Consider the following 20,531-nt stretch of genomic DNA (forward strand, 5'->3'; position numbering starts at 1 on the left):
AGTTACAGACAATTGAGAGCTGCCACGTGGGTGCTGGGAATTGAACCCAGATCCTCTGTAAAAGCAGCCAGTGCTGGGGGCTGGAGAGATGGCTCAGTGGTTAAGAGCACCGACTGCTCTTCCTGAGGTCCTGAGTTCAAATCCCAGCAACTACATGGTGGCTCACAACCATCTGTAATGGGATCTGATGCCCTCTTCTGGTGTGTCTGAAGGCAGCTACAGTGTACTCATACAATAAAATATAATCTTAAAAAAATAAATTTATAAAAAAAAAAAGAGCAGCCAGTGCTCTTAACTGCTGAGTCATCTCTCCAGCCCCATAAGTAAATCTTCAAAAATCCATTTTCTGAGAAAAAGAAATGTATGGAATGCAGGAAAGTGCCTGAGGGGGAGAAAAATTCAACTTCCTATTGGAAAACTCAGCCCAGTGGTGCAGAGAAAGCCAGTAGGAAGTTTCTCCAGGGCTGAGGCGAGAAGGGCTTCATTGTCAGAGACACGTGCTGCCGAGTGGGGCTGTTCGTGTGATGAAGAAAAATGCCAGGCTAACTAGCGGGTCTCAGAAACAAGTTTTGCCTGGGAAGTGTTAGAAATACTGGTACGGGGGCGCTCACCCTGAAGGATTTAATCTGAATGTTCTGGACATGGAGGGTGTTTGTTCTTTTGAGACAGGGTCCCATGTAGTACAGGCTAGACTAGAAACCACCATGTAGCTAAGAATGGCATCTGATCCTCCTGCCTCTACTTCCTGAGTGCCACTGTGTGTGTGTGTGTGTGTGTGTGTGAGAGAGAGAGAGAGAGAGAGAGAGAGAGAGAGAGAGAGAGAGAGAGAGAGAGGAGAGGAAAGCTCATGCAATTCAGAGTTCTCCTCTTCCACCACATGGCTTACCAGCAAGTGCTCTTACCCACTGAGCCATCTCCCCAGCCCCAGATTTCTCTCAACATTAAAAACATCAGACCACACTGTTAAAAAGCACAATGCTTGGGCCGCCTGTCTCTGTATGCAGCAAATCGCTGTGTTCGGGGAAGACGTCATTAGAATTGGTAAACGTGAGCACCGTCATGTGTACTGGTAGATGATGGCCGCACAGTCACCAGTGACCAGCCTGTCTCGCAGTGAGAGCTCTCTTTCTAGGAAATGCTTTCCATTTTCTGGGTTCTATGAAAGGCCATCAGAACCATCTCTCCATCAGTCCAATCAAAGAACCAAGAGATGTGACCTTGATTTTACAAACATCTAGAGAGAGCAAGATCTGTATCTATCTATCTATCTATCTATCTATCTATCTATCTATCTATCTATCTATCTATCATCTGTCAGCCCTATATACAAATTCAAATGGCCCTTTGGATCCCAGACATTGGCAGTGTTGACCCCCTGAGGGAAACAGAACAGAGACTTGTTCCTCTAGTGATCTCAAGGAATCAGGTCCTCTGTAGCTTTTATGACGTTAAGTGCCACCCCGGAGTGGAGTGACTTAAAATGACAGCTTGGTAGCCCTACAATTTTTGTGGCTCCTGTGCTAATCCTAACTAGACTCATTTAAAAGTCAATGGCCCGATTGTGGTTTGGAGGTAGCCTTGGTCCTGGGGAGCTCAAGAGCTGCCATCCTAGCTATAATGGTGAGATTCGGGTTCAAAGGAAAACCGACCATGGAGGGAGTAAGGCCAGCAGTGACAGAGTGGACACCTGGCATCCTCCTTTGGCCTCCACAAAAGTGTGTGCAGGCATGCAAACATGTGCACACAGATACACAGAGACACACACAGATACCCACACACAGCACTACACACACATCACAAATGCAAATGCATAGACACTACATATGCATATACAGTAGACATTCAGACGTCCCATTTACACACACAGTACAGACACTACGCACAGATATATATGACACATATAGACATCCTGTCACACACAGACACTATACACACATCTGCACACACATACCTACACACATAGCACCATACACACACACACACATCACATCACACAGACACCCGGCATCCCCACATACATCACACACAGACAAAACACACGCACACGCCCCACTCAAATAAAGTAAGATAAAATAAATTAAAATGCAGAGAATTGGAAAAACAGAGGCAGCCTAAGCAGCTGTCATAGATTCAAATAGGATAAGAGAATTGGTAATGAAATGGAATCTGGGATTGTATCCTGGACTAGAAATAAAGCAACCATATTCGATGCTACTTGAATATGGATATGCTACTGTGACTGGAACAACATGGCATCAATGTCCCAATGCCCTGATTTTGATAAGTACTGCTGCTGTGGCAGGGGTCATCCTTGCTCATAGGAAATGCATGGCAAAGTCTCTTAGGGGTGAAGGGCCCCACATCTACAGCCTCCTATCAAAGGGAGCAGAGGAGAATTTACAAATGGTTGTGTGTGTCCTCCCATGCAGTGAGTTTCTCCTAGTGAGACGTGGAGAGATGTAAAGACACATTTCACCTCTGAGAAGACCCCAGTGCCAGGACCAGAAATGACTCCACTTAAGTCAAGCCTAGTGGTCAGTTTATAGGGGTCACTCTCAGGTGCCTGAATGACAGGGTAGAAACACTGCCCCACCCCCAACCTGAGTTTCTGCTGGGTAAAGCTGCCATCTCCCATTGTAACCTGTCTACGTCCGGCGGTCCTTCTGTCCTGCCTTAGAAGGACTGTGTAAGCCATTCCTCACAGCCCTTGGGGCTTGATGGTGGAGGGGCTGCTCTTCCCTCATGGGGACTTGATGGATTACAGAGCTGATGAGAGGCATAGGTTACTAAAGGAAGGACTGCCTCCTTGGCCAAAGCAAGCACTGGCAGGGCAAGGCGTTCCTACGTACTTTCGAGTGTTGCTCAGTGAGCTCTCCTGAGGTTTCTTAGTACGTGCAGCGTTAATAAGGCTCGCAGAGAGAACCTGAAGTTGGAGGTGGTAGGCCTGGCTCAGAGGATCTGAGGTTCCTACTTGACATAGGTGAGGCTCAACTGGGTGCCCCAGCAGCATACCCTCTTTCTACCCTCTCTCTGGGTGGCCTGTCATGGCGGAGTCACTATGGTGATGCTCCACTCTGGCAAGACCAGGAGAATGAAGAGTGCTAACTTCAAAACTGGCAGACAGGCATCTGCTAAAAATGTGCGGACGGAAGATGGGGCCTGGCTCGCATGCGCACAGCCCCTCCCACACTTCTTTAAAGCAGAGTTCATCACGTGATGTAGATGTGGCTCGCTCCTTCCGGTGTTCTTGTTTCAGACAGTGAATTTCCAGTCCTGTGGTGATCTCACTTAGACTAATACGTGCAGTTATTTTTAACTGACGGGATGCTGATGAAATATGCCTCTTCCCTTTGGGTCGTCCCGTTCCCATCCTCCCTCCCGCGATGTCGTTCTCATGTCCTCCCTCCCCGCCACGCCTCACCTCTGCTTTGGGAGCGGCTCCGTTGGGTTGACCGTCTGGAGGTTGGGTTGCTCCAGCTTCCCTTCCACCCTGTCTCCCGCACTCCAAGCCAACACTCTGCTGCTGTTTTCTGGCCCTGAGACCGAGCTGGCCTCACCTCCCTTTCTTACAGCCATTGTCACCCCATGCATGACAGTCATCTTTACTTCCCCTAAAGACAGGGAAGGACAGTTCTGTTATGCCTTCAAGAAGAGCTGGATTTGGGGCTGGGGATTTAGCTCAGTGGTAGAGCGCTTACCTAGGAAGCGCAAGGCCCTGGGTTCGGTCCCCAGGTCCCCAGCTCCGGAAAAAAAAGAACAAAAAAAAAAAAAAAAAAAAAAAAGAAGAGCTGGATTTGGTGTTGGGGATCTGGCTCAGTGGTAAAGTGCTTACCTAGCAAGAGCAAGGCCCTGGGTTCGATCCGCAGCTCCGAAAAAAAGAATAGAAAAAAAAAAAAAAGAGCTGGATTCTCACTGTCCCCGAGATAAGACAGATGGGAATTTTTGAAGGGGACCAATTCTTAGGTCTGCCTGGGGGAGCCCCCTGCCTCAGAATTGGCTTTGGGAAATTTTCCCAACTGAGCCATCTCTCTAGCCCCTCCTCAGCCTATCTTTTAACCTCTATCTACCTGGGCGTAGAGTCTGGGTATAGAGGGTGGTCAGGACCGTTCTCCTTCAAGATTTTGAGTGTTTGGCGTTCAAGTTTAGGCTCAAATAGAGTCAGTGGCTCCATGTCCCAGAAGCAAATGAAATACAGTTGAGTCTTCCCAACTCTTCCCCTTTACCAAGTCAAGGGCTCTCTGTGCACTGTTTCCTTGACTCTTGTGGATTTTCTAGTCTTCTGACTTTTGTGGATGGCGCAGTGGTCCTCAACCACCTAATGCTGTGACCCTTTAATACCTCGTGTTGTGGTGACCGCTGACGGTAAAAAGGTTTTTGTTGCTACTTCGTAACTGTAATTTTGCTACTGTTGTGAACTGTAGTGTAAACGACTGCACTTTCTGATGGTCTTAGGCCCGCGAAAGGGTCATTCATCTCTCAAGGGGTCATGACCCACAGCTTGAGAACCACTGGTTTAGAAGTCTCCAAGCTGGGTAGCCATGTTGAGCAGCAGCAAGGAAGATCTTGGTGCATTTGAGAATTGTCCCCAGCAGGAGGGACAGTTATCTGCAGGGGAAGAAAACTGTATTGGATTTTAAGGAGGAGGTGGGAAGCCATCGCTGGGCTCTTGTTTAGAATGTAAATTTTGAGCATCTTATGGTTGTTCTAATCTCTGGAGGTAGACTGGAGGTGAGCACAAGCCCCTGAGCTTGCTCCCCACACGGAGACCCACGTCTATGGCAAAAGACAAGTCCACACTAAACTTCAGTCATTCTGAGGGTAAAGGATCTAAATTCAACACTGTATGGAGAGCAGACTCACGGGCCCTCTGCATCCAATCCCTGGTTTCAAATCCTGGGTCTGTACTTCTCTGCTTTGAGAAGAATGTTAGAATTCCTGGTGCAGAGTTAGCCACAGATAGATGAGCTAAACAAGTCGATCACTGAGGCAGGGACAAACTCAGGTTCAAGTGTGAAATGTGACCGTGAGTCCTGTCTAGCTCAAAAAGAGCTCTACAAGAATGGAGTAACAGTCGTCTGGTTTCTTCACTGTAACCCTACGTGATCTTTAACGAATACATTGCCCATGATTTTCTTACAGAGCATTGAGCAGGATTAAGAACACACAGATTATATCTGCATGCAACAAGCCCATAGTCAAGTAACTCCCTGCCTAGATGTTAGACTAAGAGAGCTGGGTGCTTAGCTCAGTGTTAGGATGCTTGCTTCACCTGTGTGAGGCCCTGGGTTCGGCGTTCTGTAACTCAGACAGACAGACAGATGAAATAGAAACAAACCGAGAAGCCAAGAGTAACATAGGTCCTGGACTTTTCTATTGAGATGAAGGGCTCTGTCTACAGCCATACCACCTTGAATGCACCCAATCTCATCTGATTTCAGGACCTAAGTGGGGTTGGGCCTCGCTAGTACTTGAACAGGAAATAAGGCACTCTGACCAAAAGCAATTTGTGGGGGGGTGGGGGGAGGATTATTTTGCATACCGTTCCAGGTCACAGGCCATCATTGAGGGAAGTCAGGGCAGGAGCTCAAGCAGGGATTGAAGCAGAAACCATGGAAGAAGACTGCTTACTGACTCACTCACTGGCTCTGGCTTAGCTAGCTTTCTTGTATAGCCCAAACCAGCTGCATAGGGATGGTACCGCCCAGAGTGGGCTAGGCCCTCCCACATTATCCAGTAATAAGACAATCTGTCATAGACACATCCACAGACATGTCCAATTACAGTAATTGAGGTCCCCTCTTCCCAAATGACTCTAGGCTGAGTCAAATTGACAATAAAATCTAATTGGTTAATTGGGCGTGTGAAGCCAATGCCTTCACCCACTTGGACAAATGTGTGTGCTCACGCGCGCGCGCGCACACACACACAGGGGAAGAGCATGCACTGCTCTTGTGGAGGTCCTTTTTTGGGTTCCATGGGCACTCACATCTACACACACGTGCACACACACATCCATACACAAATAAATACTTTTTGAAAGAAAATGAAAAAGCAGCCAGGTATGGTGGCATTCACCTTTAATGACAGCATGCAGGAGACAGAGGCAGGCAGATCTCTGAGTTCAAGGCCAGCCTTGCATACATAATAAGTTTCAAGCCAGCCAGAGCCGCACAGTGAGACTTCCCCTGCCCCTGACCAAAAATAGAGGGAGAGGGAGATGAGGGAGAGAGATAGGGAGAGGAGAGGGGAAGGGGGAGGGAGGGAGAGGGAGAGGGAGAGGGAGAGGGAGGAGAGGGAAAGGGAAGAAATGAGAAAAGGAGACCCACTACCTATCTCAGGGATATTAAAGGAATCATAATATAAATCTACAACTAGGGCTGGAGCAATGGCTGAGCAGGTTAACAGCCGCTGCTTTGGCAGAGGGCTGAGACGTCAGCACCGGTATCAGGAGAGTCATGAGTCTAGCAGCCAGTTTGGTTCCTCAGCTGAGAACACAGGCGGAGAGGTCCCAACCAGCTGTGACTCCAGCTGCAGGGCTTCTGGTGCCCTTTACCGTCCTCTGCACTCGAGTGCACAAACCCAAACCCAGACACATGAATACATATGATTAAAGACAAAAAAAAGGCCCAAGTAGCTGCACCCTCAGCCTTGAAACCCAGAGGAAATAAACCAGTTCATTGAAAGAACCATCTAGCAACCCTGTAAGAAGACAGGAGCGATCTCAGTGAGCCTCTCTCTGTTAAAGAACAGAATAAATAACAACTCTGGAACAGAGAGCATCAGGCCCAGATGGGCCCGGGCATTTAAGGAAGAAATTATGCTGATTCTCTATGAAATTTTCCAGAACTTAAAAGCAGAAGGAACAGTTCCTAATTCATTCCATGAGAGGCCATTATTACCTCCAAACCAAAACCAGACAAGACATTCCAGGAAAAGAGGACTACAGACCAATATATCTCATGAACACAGACAAGAAAACGTTAGCGGATCCAATCTAACAAGATAGAAGAGAAACACACAAGCCACGTGTGGCAGCATGCCTGGAACCCACCACTCCAGAGAGGCAGAGGCAGGGGAATCACAAATGTGAGGTCACACTGGGCTATGTAAGGAGACCCTGCTCCACCCCACCCCAAATTTACGGAGCTGGGAAGGTGGCTTAGTGGATAAGAACACTTACTCTGCAAGTAGGAAGACCTGGGCTCAGATCCCCATCATACAAGTAAAATGCTGTGCGTCCCTGTTGTCCCAGAACTGGGGATGGAGACAGGGTAGGGAGTGAGGGGTCCTGGGGACTTTCTGACCAAGCAGCCTACCCAAACTTCGGGTTTAGTAAGAAACCATATCTCAAAGCTTGATGTCCTGCTCTGGGCTTTGCATGAGCACACATAAACACATGGATACACACATTCCCATATAGACAGCACGTGTGTGCATGCATGTGGGCACACACACACACACACACACACACACACACACCACATTACACACTAATCAAGTAGGGTTGGTCCCAGGTGTGGACACACACACACACACACACACACACACACACACACACACACAGACACACACACGCACATACACTAATCAAGAGGGGTTGGCCCCAGGCGTGCTTGTCTGGCTTCACATTAAAAGAGCAATTGAGATAATCCATTACATGATTGGACTACAGAAGAAAAATCACATGACTATATCGAGCCAAGAGAAAAGCAGTTTCAGATCCAGCACCCGCGGATAATAAAACAAACTTTTCATCAGTGTCAAAATAGGGAGGGACTTTCTCAGTATGACTGAGAACATCTAGGAAAAAAAATCCTGCTGCTCCTGCTTCCCTGAATGTCGAGAGATCGGATCTTTCTCAGTGAGGTCAGAAACAATGTGCCTCTCACCCCTGCTTTCCAGCATCCAGTGGAAGCTACAGATAGTACTGTAAGGAAGGAAACGGTGGGCAGAGGCGGATGGAGAGATGGCTCAGTGGCTAAAATCAGGCACTGCTCTTCCAGAGAGCCTGAGTGTGGTTTCCCACACCTACATCAGGTGGTTTATGATCACCTGCCGTAACTCCAGCCCTAGAAGACCCAACATACATATGTACAACCCCCCCACACACAAGTAAGCAAATGATAAAAGTCAACTTTTTAAATAAAATAGTAAAATAAAAGGTGGACAGGGCAGTAAAGAAAAGCTAACATTGTCTTCGCCTACAGATAAAATGGCCGTGTAGGTGGAAAACCCCAAACAATGTTTTAACATTTCTTTATTCATTTGCTTTTATTGGGTAGAGGGCACATGACTCTGGCGCATAGGAGCTCAGAGGATAACTTGTGAGACTTGGTTCTCTCCTTGTACCATGTGGGTCCTGGGGCTAGATTCCAGGCCGGCTGGTGGGCAAGTGCCCCTACCCACTGAGCCGTCTCTCCAACCCCCAAACCCAAAACAATCGACAAAAGTGTCTTGAGGTTGATCATAGCGAAGTTGCGGAATACAAATTACGATGCGTATAGGGTTGACTTTGTCAATTTGACAGAACCTAGAATCGGTGGTGACTCTCGATGAGGGATTATTAACATTGGGCTGCCCGTAGTCATGGCTGTAGAAGTTGCCTTGAATTAATGGATGTGGGAAGAAGACACAGCCCACTGTGGGTGGCACCATTCCTAGGCAAGAGAGTCCTGAACGTATAAGCGTGGAGACACTGAGCCAAACACAAACTAGAAGGTGAGCTAGTGGGCAAGCATTCATCTCTTCTCTTCTGTCTTGATGGTGGATGTGACATGGTCAAGGTCTTCAAGTTCCCACCATCTTCACTTCCCCTCCACGGCAGACTGTAGCCTGGAACTGTCAGCTGAGCTGACCTGTGCCCCCTAAATTGCTTTTTGTCAGGATATTTTACCACAGCAACAGAAATGAAACCAGAACACAGAGTTAACAAGCCAGCATTACACTTTCCTATGTGACAGCAATGGACAGTGGGACTTGAAACTCAAAACACAGCATTTACAGTAGCACCCCTGTACCTGCATAATGGCATCAACCGACACCCAACTCTTGTATATATGCAACTTTGTATCTGTGCATTCATTTATATATGTGTAGAATGAATATTTCCACTTGTACATCTTTCACGTGTATGGCTGCCACTGGTAGCCATATTACCGCTAGCTATCTGACAGATGCTATAAATGTATTTATATGAACGTACATGGAACGAGCACCTCTGCATGTAGATAGGTCTCTTGACAACACACCGAATCCTTCATCCAAACGAGGCAAAATGAACTGCCGTGAGGCTTGTATGTCTGAGTCACCAAGGAGACCTCACAGAGGTCTCGGTGTCTGGCAATTTTAAAATACAAACTGTAACTTGGTACCAAGCTGAGTCACATGGTACCTCGATGAGTCACTCAACCAGCTTTTTTTCTCCCTTTGGGCTTCCTCTGTGTCAGGCATTCTGCCAGACCATGAGTTGGATGAGCTTGTCCCTGGGGTCCTGGTTTGGGTGTAGGTGGCACTCAGGGGACAGGATGTCCCAGTAGGTGGGTCCACTCTGTGGGGTTTTTTTTTTTTTCCTCATAGGCTGGGAAAGTTCTGAATCACTTGTGTATCCGTTACTGGACACGATGCTGAGGTGGACAACAGCAGCTTGGGGAAGCTGGGTTTCCTTTAGCTCATAGTCTGAGGCTGCAGTCTATATATGGTGAAGAAGGCTGGAGGACCCTGCATCTCCAGTCAGCTCTCCCTCTGCCTGTGTCTCTGTGTCTCTCTGTCTCTCCATCCCTGTCTATCTCTGTGTGTGTCTGTGTGTCTCTGTCTGTCTCTTTCTGTCTCTGTCTCTGTCTTTCTCTCTCTCTGTACTCCTGACTATCTTGGAACTCACTCTGTAGACTGGGCTGGCCTCAAACTCACAGAGATCCTCCTGCCTCTGCTTCCCAAGTGCTGGGATTAAAGGTGTGCACCACCACTGCCTCCACTAAATTCTCCTTTGTATTCAGTCCTGGACCAGAGCTCTTGAAATGGTGCTCCTACATCAAGGTCCTCCAACCTCAGTTAACCCAATCTAAGAAATCCCATATAAATCCCATACAGACAGCCCCAAGATGCATTTCCGTAGTGATTCTAGTCCTGTCAAGTGGACAAGGGAGATTAGCCACCACACTTTGCAGACCCTGACTGTTGCTGCTTCTCCTCAGAGAGACCGTGTGGAGACCCACCGTCATTCCCACACACCATCCTCCAGGGTCGCACTGGCTTGGAGATGGGGGACGAGCTGCTGTACGTGTGTGTACCAGGGTCTGTCACAGGCCACCGGGAAACGGCCTTCACTTTGCTGTGCAACAGCTGTGGGGAGTGGTATGGACTGGTGCAAGCCTGTGGGAAAGGTAAGAGCCCCGTTGCCTACATGAAGCCCACACAGGGTTTGTAGACAGCTGCCATTCTACCTCTTTCTACCCCCATGCATCGAAAGCCTCCACACCTAGGAGTACATGTGCGTGGGCCATTGCAAATGTGCTATGTGAACAATTACCCTCTTCCTCTGCCTGCTGGAGGTGAAGGGTTAACAAGCCCATCCCCCTCTTCCCTGAGGAGAGGCTTGATCTTCAGCTAAAGTGCTTTTTCTCTTCTTTCTCTTATTTTCATTGTTGTTGTTGTTGATGATGATGATGATGGTGGTGCTGATGGTGATGATGGTGGTGATGGTGATGATGGTGGTGATGATGGTGATGGTGATGATGGTGGTGATGGTGATGATGATGGTGGAGGTGGTTTGTTTGTTCATTTTATTATTTTTCAAGACATGGGTTCTCTCTGTAGCCCTGGCTGTCTTGGAACTCATTCCATAGACCAGGCTGGCCTTAAACTCAAGGGATCCACCTGCCTCTGCCTCCCAAGTGCTGGGATTAAAGGTATGCACCACCACTGCCTGGTTCAAGATACTTTTTAAATAATTTGTATTATATTATTTTATGTGTTATGGGTGCTTTGCCTGCGTGTATATCTGTCAACCCAGAGTTTGCCAATATAAGCAGGGATAGTCTTGCTCGCCAGCTTGCTCTATCCTCACCTTCTGAATGGTAAATTAAATTACAGACAGACCACCATGCCTACCCAGCATTCACAGGCATTCCTGGGGATCCAAACTCTGGTCCTCATAGTTGTACGGGAAGCACTTTAACCATGGAGACATGAACCCCGCTACAGTATTGTATTTAGGACAGTTTGTCCTCAAATGTCTTATAGATCGTGAGGGGAGTATGACGGTTCCTAGAACACCTTCTGGAGCCTGCGATCCACCCACATTGTCTAGAGTTTTCAGTTGTTGTATGCTTTCGCCGTTAATGACTATTCATGGTGTGACACAGCCCTGTACGTCAGGCTGCCAGAGGGGACATTTGGCTTGCTTTCATTTTGTGGCTGTCAGGAACTGTACCCATGAGCTGTCATCTGCACGGCTGGCTTCTCAGGCTGTGTCTGGTCCTCTGCACAGGGACTCTGCCACGAGGCGTTTTATAGACCAGTCTGATCAGGTGACCTGGTGTTTTGTTATTTATCTCATTACTCTGACCAAATCTCTGACAAGGGGCACCCTAAGGGAGGAGGGGGTGACCGTGGCTCTAAGGGGACCGTGGGTTCTAAAGGGACACCGTCCATCCCTGTGGGGAAGACACAGTGGCAGGAGCAGGGGTCATCAATGACATGCACAGTCAGGGAGTGCAGAGTTCCCAGCTCACCTTCCCCAGCACCTCCCACATTTAGTGTGGGTCTCCCCGCCCCAGTTACCCTAAGATGGAGACTCTCACAGACAAGGCTGGAGGGGTATCTCTTCTGTGATTATGGATCCTGTGAAGCTGGATCAACATCGACCCCCCCCCCCCCCAGAAGCGTCTGGTAGCTCATGCTGCACATTCCCAGCAGCCTTCAGGGTCAACATCTGTGAGTTCAGTCAAAATGTTCATTTCGTGAACGGTAGCACAGTCATGACACAGTCATGACACGTCCATCAGTCAAGCCCTAAACTTTCCTCTCGTTGATTGTTGGCAGACATGACTTGCCAGGTTTTCCAATGGAAATTTTAATTTCTAATCAGAAATGGTCGTTTACGGTCAGGAATGGTGGCACACGCCTTTGGTCTCAGCATTTGGGAAGCTGAGCCAGGTGGATCTCTGGGTTTGAGCTCCACCAGATCTGTATACAGAGCAAGTTCCAGGACAGCCTGGGGTATTCAAAGAAACTCTGCCTCAAACAAAAACAAACGAAAAAGAAGGAAGGCAAGGAGGGAGGGAGGGAAGAAGGGAGGGAGGGAAGAAAGGAGGGAGAGAGGGAGGTAGATGATAATTTACATACCGTAGATTTTCTTATGGGAATTCATAATTAATGTTCTAAATATTCTTCCCAGGTTGGGAGGCAGAGCTCATTTGTAAAGTGTTTGGCATGTCTGAAGCTCTGGGTTTGGTCTCCAGCAACACAAATACACATCCATTAAACTGTATTTTTGTTTTGTCTACCTTGTCATTATTACTAATGTGCAACTGTGCAGTGCACGCACACACACCATGGCATGTAAGCGGAAGTCACCGGACAGCGTACAGCATTCTCTCCCTCTACCGTGAGCATCCTGGGATCCAACTCAGATCTCCATGCTGTGAGCATTTTCACCCACTGAGTCATTTCCCTTTCTGTGTTCTCTCTCTCTCTCTCTCTCTCTCTCTCTCTCTCTCTCTCTCTTCCCCCTTCCCTCCCTCTCTCCCTTCTCTCTCTCTCTCTCTCTCTCTCTCTCTCTCTCTCTCTCTCTCTCTCCCCTCCCCTTCCCCCCCTCTCTTTTTAGGGGGTTAGAGTTTCCCTGTGTAGCCCTGGCTGTTCTGAAGCTCATGCTGTAGACCAGGCTGGTCTCAAACTCCAGAGATCCACCTTCCTCCAGAGTGCTGGGTTTAAAGGTCTATGCCACCATGCTCTGCCCTTTTTATTTTTTTTAACTTGAGACATAGTCTTGGTTCAGTCACTGTGTCTTGATCAGGTTTTTTCTGGGCCAACTAAAGAATTAACAGACAGGAGTTTCTACAGGGCCAGGGATAGGACCCAGGGCCTTGTGAACTACAAGTGAGCTACACCCCAGCCCATAGACAGAACTGTTACAAATCCTCTGTCCCAGAGTACGGCTTAACCTTGTCTGGGTTCAGAACAGGTTTAGATGAATGTGCCTTGGTTAATTTTTAAATTTATTGTATAACTTTTCAGAGGGCGGTTTAGCCTTAGACCATCTGCAAATTCTATGGGCTATTACAAACTTTTGATATTAAGTAAGTAATAAAAATAAATAAATTAAATGGAATAAAATTGATTCCCATTATAAATGCAGTATTTGCTAGCATAGATTTTAAAAGTTCCCTGTGAGCTTATTACAGAGGTGCCTAGGGCCACCATCTCTACCTGCTTGTTAGTTCCTAGTAACTAAAGTTACGGAGGCAGACAGGTGCTGGAGGGTGTCTCCCATCGACTGTCTAGTGCCCATCCTCAACATTTTCCAGAGGTGCTGAAGTTGCGTGTTCCTGTGAGCCACACCCATCTACCAAATGGGTGGTTTACTGGCCCAGGGAGGATGAGCACTAAATGCAGGCTTTGTGTGTTCTGGAAGGTGTTTATTTTCTCACTGCACGGAGGAGTCAGAGAGGCTTCTGGCTTCTACACTTGGCTGGGTGGACAGACTGCTACTGTTTTCATTACTCTGAAGGCTTAACATGGACACTATCTGGGTCCCAGTAAGAAGTGTGGTGGTTTGTGTGTGTGTGTGTGTGTGTGTGTGTGTGTGTGTGTGTGTGTGTGTGTGTGTGTTGTGTCTGCAGAAAACCTTCACCAACAAGGTCATGGGGCCATATGCCTATAACCCCAGCCCTTGGGAGCTGGGGACAAGAGGAGGAGGAGGTGAAGGTCATCCTTGACTGAATAGCAAGTTCAAGGCCAGCCTGGGTCACATGAAAATATGCCTGGAAAAGATGCAGAAAAAGACTGTGGGGCGTCACTCAATGGGTACTTTTCTTGGCTCCATGTGAATTCTAGGCTAGTCTGGGCAACATGGGATGTTTTCAGGGACATTCTAGATAGCTGGAGGGAAGGAAGGAAGGAAAGAAGGAAGGGAGAATGGTGAGAAAGAATAGTCACAGTATAGGGCCAGCCAGTCTCCAGATGTCACAGAACTACAAAAAGCATAAATGGGGTGGGGCTGGGGCTGGTGGTTTACTCAGTTGACAGGGTGCTGGCGTAGCATATGTGAAACCCCGGGTGTGATCCCTGACACTGTGTAAATAAACTCTGCCTCGCAGCATACACCGCCCACCCCAGCATTGGGAGACGGGAGCAGAAAGATTCATCTTCAAGGTCACCTCTACTGCACAGCAAGTTAGAGGCCAATCTGGGCTACAAGGGAAAGTCTTAAAACAAGAATTAAACATATAGGCTGGAGAGGTGGCTCAGAGGTTAAGAGCACTGACTGCTCCTCCAGAGGTTCTGAGTTCAAATCTCAGCAACCACGCGGTGGCTCACAACCATGTGTAATGAGATCTGATGCCCTCCTCTGGTGTGTCTGAAGACAGCTACAGTGTACTTATGCATAATAAATAAATCTTTTTTAAAAAGAGAGAGAGAGAATTAAAGGCACACATGGAACTTGGGGCAGAAGTCTCCAGTGGCCTTTTGGAGTTTTAGTGCTTTCCCTGGAGGTAAGGGCTAAAGGTTTTAGTTTCCAGGTTTTCTGCTTCAGCCTTTCTTGTTGCCATCATCCTTTCCCCCTCTGACCACACAGGATGTGTGTCCCCTTTTGGAACCAGGGGCAGGAGCCTCAGGACCCCTCCATCCCGAGGACAGGTGACAGTAGAGGCTGGAGAGGGAGGGGCTGTGAGCCACCATTCTCGTTGTGCCAGTGTCCCAGAAAGACAAATGGCTCTGAAGAAGGATATGGGCTTGGCATAGTAAGGATCAGACGCAGCAAGGATATCTGTGGTACCCACGCTTACATAGCAGAGCTTCGAGGGGTTTCTGTAATTAGAGCAATGACCAGTTACAGCTAGATACTGAGCACAGCAGAGAGGCAGGCCAGACAAAGCTGCCAACCTGGAAAGGAAACCAACTTGTGTGGATTTGGACAGGACAATGGAAGACTGAATAGCTAGATCCAGACCAGGGCTCTAAAACCAACACCACAAAACCCCAGCAACTGAGGGAGAACACACAGGCCAGTTAGCTTAGTGGTCAGGGCTTACAGGATGCCCCCTCCCCCCAGGAACACCTGGGCTAAGTCTAGGAGATAAATAGCACTCTTTCTTTCAGGATAGCAAATTAGACTCTGGAAGTCTGAGAGGAGTGTTCTGTCGGCAGCTCTCCCCAAACCCTTTCGTCATTTAAATATCTTAAATAAACAATCTTTTAAAAAAATGACAAGACTTAGAACCCACACGGTAGGACAGAACTGATACCCACAAGTAATCTGACCTCCACACAAGTGTCGTCACCTCACCCCACACACACACACCCCACACACAAAATCAATGTCTTTTTAAAAAACAAGACAAGCCCTCACCACTCCTTGGACTCCTTCTCTGTTTGCCGGGGCCACCATTCTGTCTGTATTTCCTGGTTTTCGTGGAGATTAAAATGTGTCAGTGGGCACACATTTTTAATATTAGAACTCAGGAGGCAGAGGCAGGAGGATCTCTGTGAGTGCAGGGGTCTGGGGATGGGGAGACCGTGCCCTCGGTTCCCTTCCTTAGCCCTCTTTGTTGCCCCTGGCCTGGTATATCCCCGACTCACCAAACCCACTGACTACAGGGTCAGGGACGGCATCTGCCATGAGCGTTTCTCAGCTCACATGTCCTTGATTTCTACGGCCATTAAACCCATCGAGCACTGTGCAGTATTGTGACTTCTTTGGATTTTCATGATTAAACCCATCGAGCATGGTGCAGTGACTTCTTTACTCACCCCCACCCCCAACAAACACCTGCTCCCTGGGTTCTCTGTTACCTCCTCATCCTCTGTGTCCTGGGCTCCATGAGGCACCCAGGGACTAGCAAATGGTTTGATTCAGTGTGTGTGTGTGTGTCTGTGTGTGTGTGCATACACACGCGTGTGTGTATGTACAGGTATATGTATCTGTGTGTGTGTGTAGAGGTATGTGTGTGTACAGGTGTGTATCTGTGTGTACAGGTATGTGTGTGTACAAGTGTGTGTATCTGTGTGTGTACAGGTGTGTGTGTACAGGTATGTGTGTGTACAGGTGTGTGTATCTGTGTGTGTACAGGTATGTGTGTGTACAGTGTATGTATCTGTGTGTACAGGTATGTGTGTGTACAGGTGTGTATCTGTGTGTACAGGTATGTGTGTGTACAGGTGTGTGTATCTGTGTGTGTACAGGTGTGTGTGTACAGGTATGTGTGTGTACAGGTGTGTGTATCTGTGTGTGTACAGGTGTGTGTGTACAGTGTGTGTACATGTGTGTGTGTACAGGTATGTGTGTGTACAGGTGTGTGTATCTGTGTGTACAGGTATGTGTGTGTACAGGTGTGTATCTATGTGTACAGGTATGTGTGTGTACAGGTGTGTGTATCTGTGTGTGTACAGGTTTGTGTGTACAGTGTGTGTACAGGTGTGTGTGTACAGGTGTGTGTATCTGTGTGTGTACAGGTATGTGTGTGTACAGTGTATGTATCTGTGTGTACAGGTATGTGTGTGTACAGGTGTGTGTATCTGTGTGTGTGTGTACAGGTGTGTGTATCTGTGTGTGTGTACAGGTGTGTGTATCTGTGTGTATAGGTATGTGTATGTACAGGTGTATGTATCTGTGTTGTGTGTACAGGTGTGTGTATCTGTGTGTGTGTGTACAGGTTTATGTATATGTGTGTATTTATTTATTTTGTGCTTATTTCTTTTTGTTTAGGCTGTTTTTGACTATTAGTTATTGATTTGTGAGGGGCGTGGGTGCCATGGTGCCCATGTGGAGGTCAGAGGACAGTTCGCAGGACTGGACTATGTTCTGTCCCCATGTGGGACGCCCCAGGCCTGCTGGCAGGAACTGTTACCTCATGAACAAGCTTGACTTTTCTCTATCATATCTCCTAAGGCTTTTGTTTGTCTGGGGGATAATCTCTCCTGTACACAAACTGGCCTACCATGCATCATGCAGCGGAGGAAGTCCCTGAACTCCAGATACTGCAGCCTGCACCCATCACATTCCCGGGTTGCCAATGTCTGCCATCATGTCTGGCTTTCTCTAGCCTTTCTTGTTAATTCTTCTGGTCTGATCAGCCATGGCCACGAGACACATCTCTGTATGGCCCTGAGATGTAGCTCTTACCAAGCCATCTTGGTCCTGGTAATTGTGATGGTCTCTTCCCCAACCTTTGATTAAAGCTTGACTTACTGTAACAAGTCACCCATTTAGAATATAAAATCATCTGAGTTATCCCAGGAGGACACACGTGTGAACACACTACCACAGTCAAATCACAAACCAGAACACTAAGGCTGAGGGGAGGCTCAGTGGCTAACAGAGGATGCCCTTCCAGAGGATCCAGGTTCAAATCCCAGCTCAGAACTGGAGGCTCACAACTGTCTGTAACCCCATCCATGCAGACAAAACACTCATAACCATAAAATAAAAATATTAAAAATCGGGCTGGAGAGATGGATCAGCAGTTAAGAGCCCTGACTGCTCCTCCAGAGGTCCTGAGTTCAAATCCCAGCAACCACATGGTGGCTCACAACCATCTGTAATGGGATCTGATGCCCTCTTCTGGTGTGTGTCTAAAGACAGCTACAGTGTACTATAAATAAAAATAAATGAATCTTTAGAAAAATGTATTAAAAATCAGAACAACGCTATCACCCCAATTTGCCACTGCACCTTTCCACAAAAGGCATTTTACATATTTCCCCTCATCATGTGAGTACATTAATGCTTAGCTCAGTGTGCAGAGGGGGAAACTGAGGTCCACAAAGCTTTCTTGACTTGCCTGTGTCACATAGACGGGGGGGGGGGGGGGACTCACAGAGCTTGGATTTGACCAGGCCTGTGCCACCTCTGTGTCGTCACTGAATAGAGGGGTGCCTCTGCCAGGGACCTCAAAACTCCTAGCAAGCAGGGTCAGAAGCTCACTCCCAAACTGTCTTCTCCTTGAGTCACCCCATCCCTCCCCCCACCGCCACTCTTTTTTCGGACGGCGTTCTTTTGGTTTCTTAAATCAACTTCAGTCTGTTTTTCTCTGCCATTTGGACTTCATTTCCCTCATTGACTCAAGCATGAGCCCAAAGCTGAATTTAGAATTCCCTCGTCAACATGACCGTATTTGTTCAGAGGTTCATTCAGTCGCTCATTATTCCTGGCATGGCTGCGTGTCCTTTTTTTAAAACGACTATTTTTAAAGGCTGTGTAACCAGGACGAGAGGGCAAAGAGAACCTATGAGTAGGTTTCCCAAAATGTGACAAAGATGGAGGATGGCGGCCGCAGGAGAACCCTGGAGTGCTGCTTCTGGACATTAGCCCCTGGCCAACCCGACGGGTACAAGATGGCTCCTGGAGCTGAGGGTGGGGCTTCTGGTGAGGGAGAGAAGGAAGGGGCGGTCAGACATGCCAAGAACAGATCACACAAGCTGAATAAGCCAGGGTGTTACTTATCTGGCTTTTCTGTGCTTCTCTGCGCATGCATGTGTATTTGTGTGTGCATGGGGACCAGAGGGCAACTTAGGATGTCATTCCTTATGTGCTGTCTACCTTTTTTTCTATTATGTGTATGAATATATGTTGATTTGTCCATGTCACATATATGGTTGCCAGAAAAGGCGTGTAGGAGCAACGAGCGCTAGAGTTACAGGTGGTTGCCAGCCTGGGTGCTGGGAATTGAACTTGTGTGCTCTCAAGAGTAACAAGTCTGAAGCCATCTTTAAAGTTTTATCTGTTTGTTTGTTTGTTTGTTTGTTTGTTTGTTTGTTGTTTGAAACTTGCTGCCTCACTGGCCTGGGATTCAACAAGTAAGCTAGCCTGGACAGACAGTGAACCTCAGGAGTCTTCTGTTCTTGGTTGCTGTTCTATTGTTGTGAAGGGGTGCCATGACCAGTGCAACTCTTTTTTTTTTTCTTTTTTCTTTTTTTTCGGAGCTGGGGACCGAACCCAGGGCCTTGCGCCTGCTAGGCAAGCGCTCTACCACTGAGCTAAATCCCCAACCCCAACAACTCTTTTTTTTAAATTGTTTTTACAATTTAATTTTTTCTTTTTATTTATTTATTTTGAGATGGGGTCTCTAGTCCTGGTTGTCCTGAAGTCACTATGTAAACCACACTGGACTCGAGTCCAGACATCCACATCCTCCTGCCTCTGTCTCTGGAGCGCTGGGTAGATGTACCTTTCTTAAATTGGAAAAATAAAGTAATTAAGTAAATGATGCCACAAAGCAAAAGTGGATGCCCATAAAGGCAGAGGTGGATGCATGAACACAAAGTGTGGCTTGAGGCTGGCTATGTTGTGGGCGGGTTGCCACAGTGCCTGAGACCAGAAGTGTCACAGTGCAGCCCTTAAAAGAGGAAGCATTTGATTGGGGCTGGCTTAGAGTGTCAGCGGTTTAGTCTGTTGTCATCATAGCGGTGAGCATGGTGGCAAACAGGCAGACACGGTGCTGGAGAAGGAACTGAGAGTTCTACCTCCAGATCCACAAATAGAAAGAGAGTGGCTCGAACCTCTTCGGCTAGGACTCTTGAAGCCTCAAAGCCCACTCCTAGTGACATAGTTCCTCCAATAAGGCCACACCCACTCCAACAAGGCCACACCTTCTAATCCTTCTCAAGTAGCTCCACTCCTGGTTGACTAAGTGAGCCAGTGGTGGCCATTGTTATTCAAACCACCACAGTACTTACCTCCCCAGTACTGAGGTTCTGAGAACACATATCCCAGACCAGCTTTTTAGACTGAGCTCTGGGGATTGAGTTCAGATCCCAAATCATCACCCCAGTGTTATTGATTTAGGTTTAATTCCACCAGGCAAAAAAAGAACACTACCACAATTTTTGAGTCAAATGTGAAAGAAGCAAGTTTTATTAAATACTGGGTAGGTTCATGGATACTGGCTAGGTTCATGGATACTGGCTAGGTTCATGGACACTGGCTAGGTTCATACACAGGATTCCCGTAGTACCAAATTACGTAAGTCGAGCTTTATAAAAATAAAACCCACAAGGCCGCATGCTTCCCACCGTTATCTGATCAGGGGCAAGCATACATCCTGACCTAATGCCCGCCTGTATGTGATTCAGCACATCCTGTACAGTGAGAGCAACCAAGCTTGCTTACGGAAGTGGGAACACAAGGTTTTCTATTTTTACTGTATGCCTCCTGAATAGCTGAGCTACAGGCAAGAGACACTCGGTGTGGACAGACTCACATACAATATACTTGTACTACATGTGAAATTCGTGGTATACAGCTCTCGTAAAGGGGATGTTAGTGGTCATACCTGGGCTGGGAGGGAAAAAGGGGGAAGTAAACTCTGTTCCAT

The 20,531-nt window shown here is 47.6% G+C and overlaps 1 protein-coding gene across 2 annotated transcripts in view; it reads left to right on the top strand.

Annotated features, from left to right (window-relative positions):
- Positions 1-20,531, top strand: part of Susd5 (sushi domain containing 5) — a 38,867-nt gene that overhangs the window by 8,549 nt on the left and 9,787 nt on the right. The window contains 1 exon segment of one of the 2 annotated variants that reach the window (NM_001399281.1): positions 10,191-10,379. The exons of the other annotated variant lie outside the window; for it this stretch is intronic. Coding sequence (NP_001386210.1) covers positions 10,191-10,379 — 189 coding nt within the window. 2 annotated transcript variants of the gene reach the window in all.

The sequence above is a fragment of the Rattus norvegicus genome, chromosome 8, assembly GCF_021556685.1.
Source record: "Rattus norvegicus strain SHRSP/BbbUtx chromosome 8, alternate assembly SHRSP_T2T, whole genome shotgun sequence".
NCBI lineage: Eukaryota > Metazoa > Chordata > Mammalia > Rodentia > Muridae > Rattus > Rattus norvegicus.